Genomic DNA, 16,494 nt, shown 5'->3' on the forward strand with positions numbered 1-16,494 from the left:
GGGTTTGGGGGGGTGGGAGGGGCTCAGGGCTAGGGCAGAGGGTTGGGGTGCAGGGGAGTGAGGGCTCTGGCTGGGGGTGTGGGCTCTGGGTTGGGGCAGGGCCGGGGCTGAAGAGTTTGGGGTGCAGGCAGCCCCTGGGCCCCCCTCGCCCCTCCCGGCTGCACACTTACCTCGCCCCACTGTCACTGCACATGCTCCTAGGGCCCCTCTCAGATCCAGAAAGCCCCCTTGCCTCCCCTGTGGTGGGTGATGGGCAGTGGCTGCCATCACATGTCCACCTCCTCCCCTGCTGCTGCCCATCACTGTAGCCTTACTGGCGGTGGGGGATGGGGCTGCCCCTTGCCCAGCGTGGGGCAGGAGCAGTGGCTGCAAGCGGGAGGGCCCCTGTGCTGGTGGAGGGTCCCGCTGGAAAAGGGAAGGGTCAGAGGCGAAAGGGCAGAGTCGGGGTCAGCCTGCCTAGTGGAGGGGAGGAAGGTGGCCTATGGCACTAGTGGATGGGGGGTACTAGGACCCTGTGGCGGCGGTTGATGCCGGGAGCCAGCAGATCAGAGCAGAGGGGGAGCTGCATGGGGGCAGCCACCTGCTTGAGGCAGGGATGCTCCATGGCCCTGGGGAGACACACGGGGGGGCAGCAAGTGGGGACTCGGAGACACTCAGGCAGGGGACTTATAGGCCTGAGATCACCTGCACCCTACAGCCTGGACCTCTGACACACCCAGGCCCAACTGGGTAACTGCTCTTGCAATCCCTCTAGGGAAGAATTGGGAGCCATACTCTCCCAGTGGCAGTATTTCAGAGGTGGCTACAGACTGTATGACAGAAAGCCTGGGGCTTGTCTCTGCATCTCCCCTATCAGGAAGAACAGAGGCTGAGGGGGGTACAAGGGCAAAAGGTGACAAACAGGCCCGAACAGGAGAGAGTTTCTTTTTGTTACAATTCACCAAAATCTCATCCCTGAAGAGCTCCAGAAGGGGTGTAGCTCAGCTCACCAACCACGCAGAGCACTGCAGTAGATAAATCTGCCACAGAGACTGATGGCTCCCTTGCTCCCTAGAACACTTAGAAAAGAGGGTTTGGGGAGCAAAGATTGAAAGGGGGCTCAAAGGATGGGCAGGACTCTAGGCTATGCGGGAGAGATCCTGGCATAGGGGCTGGTGAGGGAGAAAGGATTGTAGATTTCTGCTTTCCGACCTGCACCCTGCGGAGGAGGTAATAAGTGAAGGGGGCATTTTTGATTCCTCGCCTCCTCAGTGTCGGAATTCTAGGTTCCATAGGGCCAAATAAGTGGGTTAAAGCCATTTGGTTAATGAAAACCAGGGAAGGCTTGAACTCACTAATTCAGCCTGTCTCCTTTCAACACTGTCGTATAAGTACTATGCACTAACCAATTGCACCACTGGAGCCCTTTGTCAGGGCTTTTCTCCCAGTCCCCTAGGCTGATAAAGGCAAGGATTGACTCCAAAAAATTCTAAGTAGAGTTGAGAGAGGGTCGTGACAAGTGTTGGTACTTGACGGGGTGGGTTCTTCTTAAGGGTTCCAGGCACCATTTGACCCTTTTGTTCTTCACAGTGTAACCACAGAGCTGATTAAGACTCAATTTCGAGCCTTGCTGCAAACCAACAGATCCGAAATCACCGATAACCAGGTCTAAGCGTTAGTCCTGCTTTGGGACAGCATCTCTAATATAAGAAACTGCCTAGTCTGCACGAGCCGTGAGGCTCCCTCACTGACAGCTGAAATCACTGAAAGATGTGTTAAGTGGAGGTACCAAGACGTGCCAGAACGGGGAGGTGGGGGACAGGACAAGGCCCCATGACTTTTACAAGTGGGAGGGCATAGCCTTCCCACTTTTTAATGACCGTAAGGGTGAGTGATGCTGGGGAGGGGGCAGCGAGCAGGAGGTGGGGTTTTGGAGGGAAGAGGCGGTGCAGGAGTGGGGCTTTGGGGAGAAGGGGCAATTAAGAGTGTGACCTCAAGTGCAAGAGGTGGGACGGGGCCACTGTTCGGGCACCAGGGCCTGCCACTTTTAGAGAGCTTCCTCCATTCCTGGTGGGACCTCAAGACATCTTAGACGAGAGAGGGTAGCCAGCAGAGTGGGGATCGGGTGGAATGGCAAGTGACTGGCAATGTGTGCAGACAGAGGAGCGAGAAAGGGGCTCCCTCCCCTCCCCGGAGGGTGAGAGGTGAATTCCACAGATGCTACTCTGGGTTTTCACTGACCAAGGAGAACAATTGTGAGTGAGGTGCAGAGAAGGGAGGGGACATCCAAAGAGCTTTTGCTTTCTGGATATAAGAACCCAAGGCAAAAGGATGTTCCCCAGTGTACTGTGGGGTGGGTGTTTTGTTCATAGTGCTACATTATGAATTCTGATTGTGGGGTATTCCCAAATTAATACAAGGTTATTTTCCTCCTTTTTATTAAAGCTTTCTTTTCTAGACTCAGTGCCTGTGAGTTGGGAAAGTATTTCTTCTTAGAGGCACCCAGCCATGGTTATTTCCCCCAGATTACTGGGGGAAGGGGGCTTAAGCAGATTTTGTGTTGTATTCTTGAAGAGGAACCCCAAGAGGGAATCAAAACCTCAATTTTCAGAGCCAGAGGTGTTTCAACTGAGCTTGCTAAGCTGTCTGAAAGCATTTACTCCGTCCACCACAAGAGCAGTCCCTGGGTGCTTCTGGGCTTCTCAGCGGCTGGGTAAAAGCTTCTTGGGGGAAAATCTCCTTCCCCAACACCAAAAGGAGCCCCTTGAGTGGGAATGGTAAGAGGCCTCACCGGGGGCTGGGTGGGGTGGCTCTGCTTTCCTACCACCTTGTGATGCTGGCCCCAGAACACATGCTGGTCTGTGGGTGGCCTTCAGTGGAGGTTTGGCTTGCAGGTGGCTTGCAAAGACTGTTGTTAGAGACAAATAATGACACTAATCCCTCACTGCGGTAATTCTACTGACTTCAGTGTACTCTTTCCCCATTTCTAGTTCCAAAAAAATAAGCAAATTAAAACAACCTTGAGAACTAAAATGCTGTGAGAAAGCAGAAATTTTAGTAGCTCAAATAATTCAGTTTCTTCTGTCTTGTGCGTTTGTAAAAGGCACAACAAATTTATTTATAAGCACATCTTTCTTAACTTCTTTAAATATCATGTAGTACATTAACTATATCAAGTGGGTTGTTCGATGCCATGAGGTTTTCACGCACTGCCCAGAACATATTTTTCATATTATTTAAATGAACACAACTCATTGAACATAAAATTGTGTATTTCATGCTGTGAAGTGTGTCGGTAGCTCAAATTAATAGGTTTATTTTCTCTCTCCCTGGGAGACACAACAAAATAATTTAATGATGCTCAAAACGTTCCCGTCTCCTCCAGAACTGCCTTGGAATCACCTTCCCTTTGTAGATCAATCTGCTCCTCTATTTCTACGAGGAAAATAGTTTCAATGGGGAAAAAACGATTTTTTAATTACAGGGACTTAGACAAAATGGCCACATGATGGTGATACAATGTCAGGAATGCAAAGCAACAGGTTCCTGGTTTGCACATTGACGGGGACAAGGGAGTGAACTCGACTCCCCTCTTTTCACAGACACATTTGTTTAATTCCCTGAGGCCAAACATAAGTTTAAATATTGTACTTAGTACTCTGCCTTGTAGCTTCAACAGCCTCAGATGCAAGATGAGTTACAGCAGCCTTGAGTATGTTTCCATGTTCAGGAGATTTTCACCTAACTATTCAAGCAACTCACAGTAACGTCCCGAGCTCCCCAAGTCCCATTGACAGCTGAGCTCTTCCTGCCCAGCAGAGACAGTGGGTGGGGGTGAGTTTGTACCCAAATAACTGACAGAGCCAAGCAAAGAGCAAAGAAATGTTTCCTTCAGTCACTAGGTCTGTGTCTCTATTGCTCACTCTCTCTCCCCTTCTCTGATAACGAGCAACGGTAAGAGAAGAGTTTAAAACATGTGCTAGGTGTTAGCTAGGTTAGGATGACAAATTGAAAACCATCACAGAGCCCTCTACTCTGACACTGACACGATCCCATTCTGACCTTTTATTGACACTTCATTAATAACGGTTTCCCTGACGTACGTCGCTAAGATTATTTCAATAGCTCCTACACCGATGCTTCCTGCCCCTTCTGGCTGGTTCATTGCACTATTAGGAACCTGCACCTAAAATCACACCCTTCCTGGGAGCAAGATTCAAAACTGGCCAAGGAAACGCCATTGGGTTTCAAGTGCCGCACAAGCAGGGAGGCAAAGGGACAGTACAGGGTCGCAGAGCTTCTCCTTTGTCCCAGGGAGAAGGGTCTAGGGGGCTAGAGTAGGGGGGCTAATAGTCATGACTCCTGGGTTCTATTCCTGGCTGTGGGAGGAAAGGGGTATCTAGTGGATTAGACTGGGGGGCCTAGGAGTCAAAGAGAAAACATCTCCCTTTTCAGCTTCATTGAACAAGAACATGGCTTCTCATTTCTTAAGTTCTGATACCATCGTGTGGCCATTTCATTTCACTTCTTATTGTGAAAAGATTTGGGTACCTTGCACAGAAACGTTATTTCCTTGGGAGATTTGGGGAAGTGGAAGCTGCATTGATTTAATCCTCCGAAAAATAAAGATTAAAATATTCCCCAGGCAGCTCAGTCCCAACCGTCCCCCCTCGCTGCTGCCAGTGAAGCTCAGTTCTGGCCCACAGCCCCGAGAACTACTGGGTGCAAGCCCTGGGCCTGGTGTGCAGTAAATGTAGGGGTGACTCTGCCTGCCTGGACTTTTCAATAGAAAAATTCAGACACAACACTATATCTGGTGAAGGAGATAAAGATAAGTTGTTTGATTGTTTTTCTCATTTTAAATGTACTTGATCATTTTGATGGCAGAAATATTTGTACGAAACCATGGAAAAACAGAAGAAACCATGAAAATATCCATGGGAGAGAGGGGGTTTCTGAGAGCCGGGGTAGAGATGGAGATTTTCATGAAATGGGGACAGGTCAAAGTAGGGCCTTTAGCTGGAGCAAAGGTGTGGGGGTGTGCAGTTCCATTTTAACGAGCCTTACATACTGGAGTCCCTAATGCTCCAACCTACCCCCAGTATGTGACCTACAGCCTCCCCCCTGGGAAAAGCCAACAATGACTCCTGAGACAGCCCCACTGGTCCAGCCCTCCCCACCACTGCTAAAATTTCAGATCCCCCGGTGCTCCTTCTCCTAGCTGGACTCACTAGCAACCAGATGTCTCTGCAGACCTGCCATGGTTACTCTCCTGGGTTTCTGTTCAGGGACAGCTACCGACTTCTCCTGAGAATGCAGCTGAGAAATGACTCGCTCTTCTCTACATTCTCTCCTGTGGGCTCTGAGAAGGAGGATGGAGCATGTATGATAAAGTCCATGCAACATTCCCCTTTCATCCCAGCTCTGGGATGTCGCCAGTAGCCACCTACCCCTGGCAGCAGTGAGGGATGTTTCCCACTGTCCAGGAGACACCAGCCTTGGACTAAAGGCAACTTCAGGCTTCTTCTCTCCCCCTTCTTGGAATCAAGTTCATGTTTTTTCCAAGAGTTAAATCAGCCCAAACCTCCAGGGTCTGGATTAATGTCACAAGTTTGCAATCTCTCCCTGGAAGACAATTTCTTAATGAATGGAGTTAAATGAGATGAGTGGAGTTAAATCAGTTCTCAGCCTGAGTCCTTTGCTCTTAATCCTGAGGATATTGTCCCAGCGTGGGGCCATTTCCTGCCTCTCTTTCACACAGAAGGACAATTTTCTTTGCACAGACACAGGAACAGCAAGATCTTTGTCTGTCCCTTGTGCAAAGCAGGGTGTTGAATTCTATGGAACCCTCCTCTTCTGCGACGGAAACAATGGAGAAGCAGGGGGCCCTGGGCACCTCCAGCCCTGGCCGTGAGATGTTCCCTCCCCGCTTTCTTTATGCTGCTGTTGTTATTTCGTGGAATGTCTGGAATGGGGGAAGAATGCTGAGTTCACTCCCTGCTGAGGATGGAGCTCGGCTGTTCTCAGTGGTGGCAGATGACAGAACATACCCGCTGGGCACAAGCAAAGCAGCAGAAGAACCTGGAGATGATGGGGATTCAATCCAGGGCCTTATATATGAAAAACATGCACTCTACCACTGAGCTGCAACTGCACACAGGCCCTGGTTTTTAGGTGTTACACTAAGAGTCCTCCTGTTTCCAGAGCCGACAGAGGCCTATAATCATAGAAGATGAGGGTTGGAAAAGACCTCAGGAGGTATCTAGTCCAACCCCCTGCTCAAAGCAGGACCAACCCCAACTAAATCATCCCAGCCAGGGCTTTGTCAAGCTGGGCCTTAAAAACTTTAAGAATGGAGATTCCACCACCTCCCTAGGGAACCCATTCCAGTGCTTCACCACCCGCCAAGCGAAATAGTGTTTCCCACACTTCAACTTGAGACCATTGCTCCTTGTTCTGTCATCTGCCACCACTGAGAACAGCCGAGCTCCATCCTCTTTAGAACCCCCTTTCAGGTAGTTGAAGGCTGCTATCAAATCCCCCCCCCACTCTTCTCTTCCGCACACTAAACAATCCCAGTTCCCTCAGCCTCTCCTCGTAAGTCATGTGCTCCAGGCCCCTAATCATTTTCGTTGTCTCTGCTGGACTCTCTCCAATTTGTCCACATCCTTTGGGGGGGGGGGGGGCAAAACTAAACACAGTACTCCAGGTATAGCCTCACCAGTGCCAAATAGAGAGGAAATAATCACTTCCCTCAATCTGCTGGCAACACCCTAAATACAGCCCAAAATGCCGTTAGCCTTCTTGGCAAAAAGGGCACACTGCTGACTCATATCCAGCTTCTCGTCCACTGTCACCCCTAGGTCCTTTTCTGCAGAACTGCTGCCGAGCCATTCGGTCCCTAGTCTGTAGCAGTACATGGGATTCTTCCATCTTAAGTGCAGAACTCTGAACTTGTCATTGTTGAACCTCAGATTTCTTTTGGCCCAATCCTCCAATTTGTCTAGGTCACTCTGGACCCAATCCCTCCCCTTCAGTGCTTGGATTCTTTACATGTTTTCACAGAGGGAAGAGTACATGTTCCACGATTTCATAGGGCAGAGTTTTAGGGCTATTTTGATTCAGGGAACTATGTTATCGGGTGCCTTCCCAGGGTGGATATGACAGGTGGATCAACATAGATGCACACTGTGACCCTTCTCAGGGTGCCGAGGGCTGTGAGTCTCCCTGTTGCCACCTTCAACTAGGAAGAGGGACTTTTACATTTGGCCGCTGGATGTTTGCGACCAAATTCACCCAGCTGGTCAGGCACTCAAGCACCCTCCTCTGAGCTACAGCAGCCCTGCCAGTTGACAATAGAGGCACCTAAACCCCTGAGTTTCTTCAATGTGTCCTCCTCTGAGGTCCAGCCCTGCTCACCAGATACTCAGAGAAATCATAGATCCTCTTTTCCTGAAGCAAGTTACCAGTTTTACTGTAGTCCACTGCTATATCACACACAGTACCTGAGTAGTTAACAAACACATTTATTTAACAAGGGATAGAGATTTAAACAGAAACAAATGCGTGTGAGGGAAACCATGCATTACCAACAGAACAAAATTACAAAATGCAACCGACAGCTTCTAATAGTCACTTTTCCCTACCTAAGTAGATTCTCCCCTCACACTTCAGTCTATTGCAGTGATTGCCTTTGATGAAGCACCACTGGTCATCAGGGATCACCTTGGTGAATGGACCAGAGTGTTTTTCTCCACCCTGTTATAAACTGAATCCGTCTTTTGTCTTTATTCACAGAAAGGACCATCTCCTCATTGTCATAGTGTCCTTTTCACTTCCACAGAGTTTTGATGTCTCTAGTTTTTCTTTGATAGTTTTCTGTTGGCTTTTCTAGGTTTGTGCAAAGGTTGACAGTGGAGCAATACATCACATAACTGGCTCTCAAGGGACGGGTGACAATTTCCTCCCACTGGAATGGGCCGTCCACCCCAAGACAAATTATTGGAGTGACTCCCTTTCATGACAATACCATATGGGCATAATTTTCCATGTACTTCTATTACTCCTTCAGTATGACTCATACAAAGCTCTCGTAGTGACTAGGAGTAACAATAATTTACAAGCTTTCAGTAGAGGTCTTACTGCTATGCTTCCTGAATAAATATCATAAAAGCAGTGCATTAGGTGTGGCGAGTTTGTCAAGTCTGAGACCGCAGTTGCTTGTGAATAACGGTGACCCCTTTGCTAATTGGCACCAATGAGCTTTTGTCACACATGCACTGAGCTATACAGTCCCACTCTGATATAATAGAACGGCCAGCACAAAAAACAGAGAAAGGAAGAAGAAGATACTAAAATGATAACGGCTGAAACTCTCCACTTCTTTCAGTCTTTGGATTGATGGGTACGAAGAGCTGTAGCTACAGTTGAGGAACCAGGTGATCTGATAGCTGGCTCAGCCCTCTGTACTAGGAGATTTCTCACATACAGGGAGAAAAGTCGAAATTGAAATTGAGGTCATGACTGGATTCCCTGAGAGCCACATTGAGGGCCACATCAGGGTTGTGAAACTGTACGGAGGGCCAGGTAGGGAAGGATGTGCCCCCCCGAACAGCTTGGCCCCCACCCCCTCCCACTTCCTGCCCCCTGACTGCCCCACTCAGAACTTCTGACCCATCCCAACTCCCCCTGCTCCATGTCCCCTGACCACACCCCCCACCAGGCTCCCTACCCCAAACTACCCTCCCAGGATCCCATCCTCTCCACGCCCCTGCTCGCCTATCCACAGCCCCGCCCCCTGAGACTCCCATGCCTTATCCAAACCCCCTACTCCTTGTCCCCCAAGGCTCCTGCCACTTATCCCCCACTGCCCCCTTTCCACGCCGCTCAGAGCAGCAGGAGTTCACAGCCATGCTGCTGGTGCAGCTGCCAGGGAGAAGGGACAGCAGGGGAGGGGCAGGGGTCTATCCTCCACAGCCAGGAACTCAAGGGCCAGGCAGGAAAGTCTCGCAAGGTGCAGTTTGCCCACCTCTGTCATAGGAGATCCGTCTCTCTCAGCCTATATCTACCCTTCAAACATGGGAAGCATTCTTCTGACAACCTAACCCTGTCTACACTGGGGCTCGGATCACATTAACTACTTCTCTCAGGGGAGTGGATTTTTCACACCCCTGAGAGATGTGGCTATGTCCACATAGCTTCTCAGTGTAGACCAGCCTTTAGATGGCTTTTTCATATGAAAGGCAATGGACTTCAGCCTTTTCCTTGATATTGATGGTTGACGATTGCAACTTTCCTACCTGCTAGACACATCCTGTGACAGATGTCATGCTTTTCCTTTGCAAATTAGAAAAGTGGGGAAGTCAGTGACCCTTACAGTCTAAGTGGGGAAAAAGGTTATACAACTTGTCTCCTCCAGTAGTTTTCCTTTTAATAGAAACTGACTTTGAAGCTAAGCAAAATATGTTCTATTTAAAATAGAAACAATTAAAATCTACACTGGCCCAATAGTCTCTTATACACTAGTTCTCACAAAAAGAACTGGAGGACTTGTGGCACCTTAGAGACTAACAAATTTATTAGAGCATAAGCTTTCGTGGGTTACAGCCCCCTTCATTGGATGTATAGAATGGAACATATAGGAAGAAAAGATTTTACACACACACACACACACGGTGGAAGTTGCCATACAAACTGTAAGAGACTAATTAATTAAGATGAACTATTATCAGCAGGAGAAAAAAAACTTCTGTAGTGATAATCAAGTTCGCCCATTTAAACAGCTGACAAAAAGGTGTGAGGATACTTAACAGAGAAAGATTCCTCCTGCTGATAATAGCTCATCTTAATTAATTAGCCTCTCACAGTTTGTATGGCTACTTACACCTTGTGTGTGCGTGTGTGTGTGTCTCCCTTCTTACTATATGTTCCATTCTATGCACCCGATGAAGTGAGCTGTAACCCACGAAAGCTTATGCTCAAATAAATGTGTTAGTCTCTAAGGTGCCACAAGTCCCTCCTGTTCTTTTTGCGGATACAGACTAACACGGCTGCTACTCTAAACCTGTCACTATTTCTCTCACACGTTCTCCCACCCCAACCTTTGGAGTGAGGTTTTCTGTCAGAACTCCTTACACTACAGGGGGTAAATCAAATCAAATGAACTTTTCAAGATTAGCCATCATTTCCTGTACGACTAACAAAGCAAAAAACAAGACAACTTTCAGTTTTCCAAAATAATTCAGATCACACAATTAGTCTCTTACTCTTTAACCAATCACTGCACCTATAATTTCATTCTCATTGGTAACAACAACATATTCAAAGATCACGAATTCTTGTCATACATGTTCATTTTCTTTTAATCCCCATTTGCCAACAACTGAATCTTGGATCAAGTTGTGGTTTGTCCCAACCACTTCTGTGAGTTCATGTATCTCTAGTTCTTCTCCATATGTGTTGGTGGACAAGGTCTCCTATGTGGGAATGTTTGTATCATGAGGAAAAATACCTCTTTTCACTCTTTTTCATCTTTCAAAGTAGGAGAAGGTAGAGGAGAAGGGATGTAAATGCATACAACAAAAGATAAAGGTGTCTGGTCTACACTAAAGACATTTATTGGTAAAAGTATATAGCTCACGGGTGTGAAAAATCCACATCGCTGAGCAACATAGTTACACAGCCCTAACTCCCTGTGTAGATAGCACCACATCAGCAGGAGAGCTTCTCCTGCCAACATCGCTACCACTGCTTGTGGGGGTTGGACTAATAAAGTCCGACGGGAGAGATCTCTCCCATTGGCTAATAGCCGTGCTACGGCAGCACGGCAACATTGGTGCAGCTGTGGCAACATCACCTTTATTGTGTAGCCGGAGGGCCAGATGCAAAACCATGGAATCAGGACTCAACATGCGAGTATCCAGGAGTCCGAAATTGGAGTCTAGCACATTCATTGCTTCAATGGTTACCATCATTTCTACAGCCTGAAAGTCCTTGTTACCCAATCAGGCGGTCAGTTTGGGATCCACAGGAATGGAACGTCCTAGGAAGCTCTCTTTCCTTGGATCCAAACGGTGAAGGATGATTGTTCTCAGTATAGCCCTAGTATCCTCTGGAACTGTAATCAGTGACACTGCACTAAGAAGTGGAGTTGTGCAAACAATTTTCCTTGGGTCATTGGTCACCATCGCTTCCTTTCCTGGGGTGGAAACCAAGAACCGAGTGTGCACTCTTTCCACCCCAGTTCTTTCAAAATCCATGGCTTTGGGTAGGGTAAATTTACAATGCTCTGAAGTAGAATCCTTTACAAAACCACTAAAATCTCAACAGTGTTAGTGAGGAATAGCTTCCCAAAACATGCCCAGCTTTTCTTTAATTTGGTGACACAGTTCCAGGCAAGGGACTGGATACAGGCCTGGATCACAACCTCTTAGTTACCAGAGCTGGAGATTCTATTCAAAAATAGGGATTTTTCTGCAGCTATTACATTTCCAAAACTGATTTCATTTTACACACACATTTTTAGCACCCACAAAGGATAAATTCATTCAATCCTATTTCCTCAACATCTGTGTTGTGAAGGGCAGCATCTCCTAGACCATAGGATTAGCTAGGAGCGCTGTTCTGTAGGGCCTGGGTTACACATGCTTTGGGAACCAAATACATGGGCATTTTGCCTAGTTCAAAATCACTTACCATGGAATTCTCTCCCCTGATTATCACAGACAATATTGACTTAAACAATTGAAATACACTGTAATCATATGCACATCCACCAATTAGTTGGGGTTCTGCTTGTCGTTCACCATTTCTGAGTGAAGATTTTAAATCACGGCTGTTTCTTTGTTAGCTGATCCTTTGTTCAACTTACTGGACAAAAACAGCAGTGATTTAGAGAGTTCTCCGCTGTTGACAGAACTGCACTTGAACTTTCTCCACGTCATCATGGAGGGGTGGGGAAAAAGCAAGGCTGAAGTGAGAAACGATCAGTTTAGCAGATGGTCGTTGTCTTATATTCTCCAGTAAATCTGAGCTACTTCCTATCTAACTGAACTAATATCCGTTTGGGTGACCAAACGGTATTCAGGAAAGATAGAAACCCACATCACAGAGAGATAGAATACATGACAATGAAAGTGTCAAGTGAAATTTCAGAGCAGGTTACATCTGATTATTCAGAATTGGGACAAGAGAATCTCCCATCACATTCTTCTCTGATCCATTCAAACATACCTCACTCAGCACTGTCTCAAGAGTCAGTTATGTTATTTACAACATTTTTAGTATCCTAGCATCCAAATAATTGGGGGGGGGGGGGGGGGGGGGGGGAAGGAACGGGCCAGCCACCTAGCCAGAAGTGGCTTTAACAATAGATGGAACCTGGGATTTAAACTCCAAATAATCACACTGTGTTTGGGATCCATTTGAATTCCCCTTTCAGGTCTTTGACACTTTCATCTCCAGTCATAGAGACTGATATAGGATTAAAGAAGTCAAAGCATCATCTCCACGCACAGACAGCTGAGAACTCTTCCTCACATGACACTTTGAGAAGTGGATCGGTAGAACGTGATGAAGATAAACTCTGCATGGCTCAGACAAAAGGTAACCGTTCTGCAGTGATGGGGAAGGAGGGAATCTCTGAGTCTCCCCATCTCCTTCCAGTGTCACGAAGGCTGAAATGACACTTCCCCCCCCTGCCCCTCTTCCTTTAAATATAAATTTTAAAAGTTCCCAACATAACTGCTCTTCAGCACAACCCAGAGCAACGTGAGAACTGGCAATGATAAAATCTATCATTGGTGACTCTGACAATAACTTTGCAATAGGAGGAATTGTATAAATGTGATACTCCCTGGTTCCCTGTAGGAAGGGCACCCTTGAATTACTCATGGGACAATTGAGTTGATAGAAAGGACTTATGGGTCAACCTCAAAACAGGGTGAATGGCAAAAGGCAAAAATGGGCCACTCATGGGGGTGGGGGAGAGGGGATAGCTCAGTGGTTTGAGCATTGGCCTGCTAAACCCACGGTTGTGAGTTCAATCCTTGAGGGGGTCATTTAGGGATCTGGGGCAAAAATTGGGGATTGGTCTTGCTTTGAGCAGGGCATTGGACTAGATGACAGGTCCTGAGGTCCCTTTCAACCCTGATATTCTATGATTAAAAAGTATTAAAGAAAAAAAGTACAGATAGCCCTAGAGGTTTTTACGGTCCTGATCTCCCTTGCAGTTTCTCTGATGTCTAACATGGGCTGAGTGCCAAGAGAAGGTATTCCCACACTCAGTGCATTCATAGGGCCTCTCCCCGGTGTGGGTTCTCTGATGTTCAGAAAGGACTGAACTGCTAATGAAGGTTTTCCCACACTCACTGCATTTATAGGGCCTCTCTCCTGTGTGGATTGTCTGATGCCTAATAAGGTGCGACCTGCGATTGAAGGTTTTCTGACATTCAGTGCATTCATAAGGTCTCACATCGGTGTGGATATTCTGATGTTCAGAAAGGGCTGATTGGTGAGTGAAGTTTTTCCCACACTCACTACATTTATAGGGCCTCTCCCCTGTGTGGATTCTCTGATGCCTAACAAGGGTCCAGCTGCGACTGAAGGTTTTTCCACACTCACTGCATTCATAGGGTCTCATACCGGTGTGGATTGTCTGATGTTCAGAAAGGGCTGATCGGTGAGTGAAGTTTTTCCCACACTCACTGCATTCATAGGGCCTCTCCTCTGTGTGGATTCTCTGATGCCGAATAAGGGTCGAGCTGCGACTGAAGGTTTTCCCACACTCAAGGCATTCATAGGGTCTCACGCTGGTGTGGATTTTCTGATGTTCAGAAACAGCTGAACGGGTAGTGAAGGTTTCCCCACACTCACTGCATTGATAGGGCCTCTCGCCTGTGTGGATTCTCTGATGTTCAGAAAGGGCTGAGTTGCTAGTGAAGCTTTTCCCACACTCACGGCATTGATAGGGCCTCTCCCCTGTGTGAATTCTCTGATGTTGAAAAAGGCCTGAAGTGTGAGTGAAGCTTTTCCCACACTCACTGCATTCATACGGCCTCTCTCCTGTATGGATTCTCTGATGCCTAATAAGGTGTGAACTGTGAGTGAAGTTTTTCCCACACTCACTGCATTCGTAGGGCCTCTCCCCTGTGTGGATTCTCTGATGTCGAATAAGGGTCCAGCTGCGATTGAAGGTTTTCCCACACTCACGGCATTCATAGGGTCTCACACCGGTGTGGATTTTCTGATGTTCAGAAAGGGCTGAGCTCGTAGTGAAGCTTTCCCCGCACTCATTGCATTCATAGGGCCTCTCCTCTGAGTGGATTCTCTGATGTTGAAAAAGGCCTGAAGAGCGAGTGAAGCTTTTCCCACACTTACTGCATTCATAGGGCCTCTCCTCTGAGTGGAGACTCTGATGTTGAAAAAGGCCTGAAGAGCGAGTGAAGCTTTTCCCACACTTACTGCATTCATAAGGCCTCTCTCCTGTGTGGACTCTCTGATGCCTAAAAAGATTTGAACTGTGATTGAAGGTTTTCCCACACTTACTGCATTCGTAGGGCCTCTCTCCTGCATGGATTCTCTGATGCTTTATAAGGGCTGAGTCGTCACGTACGTTTTCCCCATGCTTAGTGCATGTTTTTTCTGTCTTTCCCTGGAAGATTTCCTGCTGTGTTGTCATTTCCTTGAGGTCCTTGTGAATTCCCTGACATGAAATTAACTTACCCTCCTCCTCCCCTGGCTGGTTTCCCTGTTCTCTTTCTGGTCTGTGATGAGTCTCACAGGATTTTCCCTGCTCGTGACTCCTGGATGCATTTCTTTTCAATCTTTGCGATAATTCTCTGTGTTTATCCACTTGCTCAACATTTTCTTGCTGAGAATTCTGCTCTTCTTTCTCACACACCATTGCATCACCAGCTGTGATAGAGACAGAAACTTCAAAACAGGGACGGAAGAGGGAAGGCCAAACCAAAACAAATTCTGCAGAGAGGTCAAGTAAAAATCAGGAACTGAACTCCCCCAAACTCTTCCCCCAAATGTAGTAGTAGGATTTTATGTTTGTATTTTATATAATTTAGAATGAAGGACAAAGAATAAGAATGTCGCATGTATTAAATGTATTTAGTGTATGATCTGATCAAATCCTGCCAGCCACCCTTTTTGAATAACAGAAAGGAATGGCCTAATGGGCCAACGGATAGAGATACATCAGCCAGAATCTGTGTCTGGACTGATTTCAAGGCAGTAACAGACCTTTGAGGGTCACCAATTTGTTGTAGGTTTAGCATTTTAAAATAACTAAAAGAATGCCATGATTGTTTTCTTTTGCATTGCAATTTGATGTTCTTGTTCAAAATGTTGTATGTAAATTAATTCTGTTGTGTGTGTGAATGAGGAATGTGTGTGTTAAGAGTTAAGTGTGAAGGCCATCGCTGAACCAGATGTATGAGGGAGGAACTGGAGACAGATGCAAGGGCACCAGGAGGCTGCAACAAGCCCCTAGTGAAATGTGAGAGGAGGGCAGATTGATGACTCTAAAGCTGAGACGGGCCCCTATCACAGGGGACAAGATAGCTGTGATCAAAACCAGCTTGGGATAACTCCCTGAGGAACTTGATGAAAGAGCAAGATGAAAGGATGAGGAGCACAATTTAAGAAAACAAGCACTCAAACACCAATTGATTACAGAATGATGGTGCAAAACTAATTGGTCCCTGTCAAGGTTCCTTCCCCACTCTGAACTCTAGGGTACAGATGTGGGGACCTGCATGAAAGACCCCCTAAGTTTATTCTTACCAGCTTAGGTTAAAAACTTCCCCAAGGTACAAACTTTGCCTTGTCCTTGAACAGTATGCTGCCACCGCCAAGCGTTTTAAATAAAGAACAGGGAAAGACCACTTGGAAATGTCTTTCCCCCAAATACCCCCCGCAAGCCCTATACCCCCTTCCCTGGGGAAGGCTTGATAATAATCCTCACCAATTGGTACAGGTGAACACAGACCCAAACCCTTGGATCTTAAGAACAAAGAAAAATCAGATTCTTAAAAGAAGAATTTTAATGAAAGAAAAGGTAAAAGAATCACCTCTGTAAAGTCAGGATGGTAAATACCTTACAGGTTAATCAGATTCAAAACATAGAGAATCCCTCTAGGCAAAATCTTAAGTTACAAAAAGACTCAAAAACAGGAATATACATTCCCTCTAGCACAGCTTATTTTACCAGCCATTAAACAAAAGGAAATCTAACGCATTTTCTAGCTAGATTATTTACTCACTTTACAGGAGTTGGAAGGCTGCATTCCTGATCTGTTCCCGGCAAAAGCAAGACACAGACAGACCCCTTTGTTCCCCCCCCTTCCAGATTTGAAAGTATCTTGTCCCCTCATTGGGGATTTTGGGTCAGGTGCCAGCAAGGTTACCTTAGCTTCTTAACCCTTTACAGGTGAAAGGGTTTTGCCTCTGGCCAGGAGGAATTTTATAGCACTGTATACAGAAAGGCGGTTACCCTTCCCTTTATAT

General features: G+C 46.8%; 4 protein-coding genes and 1 pseudogene across 22 annotated transcripts in view; 2 read left to right on the forward strand and 3 right to left on the reverse strand.

The window, feature by feature from the left end:
- LOC102943236 (zinc finger protein 883) overlaps nt 1-16,494 on the forward strand; it is a 2,438,435-nt gene that overhangs the window by 2,317,853 nt on the left and 104,088 nt on the right. The window lies entirely within an intron of this gene.
- LOC119564595 (zinc finger protein 883) overlaps nt 1-16,494 on the reverse strand; it is a 1,467,279-nt gene that overhangs the window by 1,435,653 nt on the left and 15,132 nt on the right. For 3 of the 17 annotated variants that reach the window (XM_043537422.1, XM_037887439.2, XM_043537423.1), the window contains exon 3: nt 12,666-14,892. The exons of 2 other annotated variants lie outside the window; for them this stretch is intronic. In XM_043537422.1, coding sequence (XP_043393357.1) covers nt 13,175-14,892 — 1,718 coding nt within the window. In that variant the 3' untranslated portion in view covers nt 12,666-13,174. Of the gene's footprint in view, nt 1-12,665; nt 14,893-16,494 lie in introns of those variants that run through there. 12 more of the 17 variants (XM_043537449.1, XM_043537448.1, XM_043537451.1 and 9 more) reach the window with 12 other exon arrangements.
- LOC122463947 (zinc finger protein 501-like) overlaps nt 1-16,494 on the reverse strand; it is a 200,335-nt gene that overhangs the window by 168,994 nt on the left and 14,847 nt on the right. The window lies entirely within an intron of this gene.
- The window catches only part of LOC102945014 (zinc finger protein 883-like), a 705,100-nt gene that overhangs the window by 145,594 nt on the left and 543,012 nt on the right, over nt 1-16,494 (forward strand). The window lies entirely within an intron of this gene.
- The window catches only part of LOC102934537, a 1,094,240-nt pseudogene that overhangs the window by 54,096 nt on the left and 1,023,650 nt on the right, over nt 1-16,494 (reverse strand).

This window comes from Chelonia mydas, chromosome 28 (assembly GCF_015237465.2).
Source record: "Chelonia mydas isolate rCheMyd1 chromosome 28, rCheMyd1.pri.v2, whole genome shotgun sequence".
NCBI classification, from domain to species: domain Eukaryota; kingdom Metazoa; phylum Chordata; order Testudines; family Cheloniidae; genus Chelonia; species Chelonia mydas.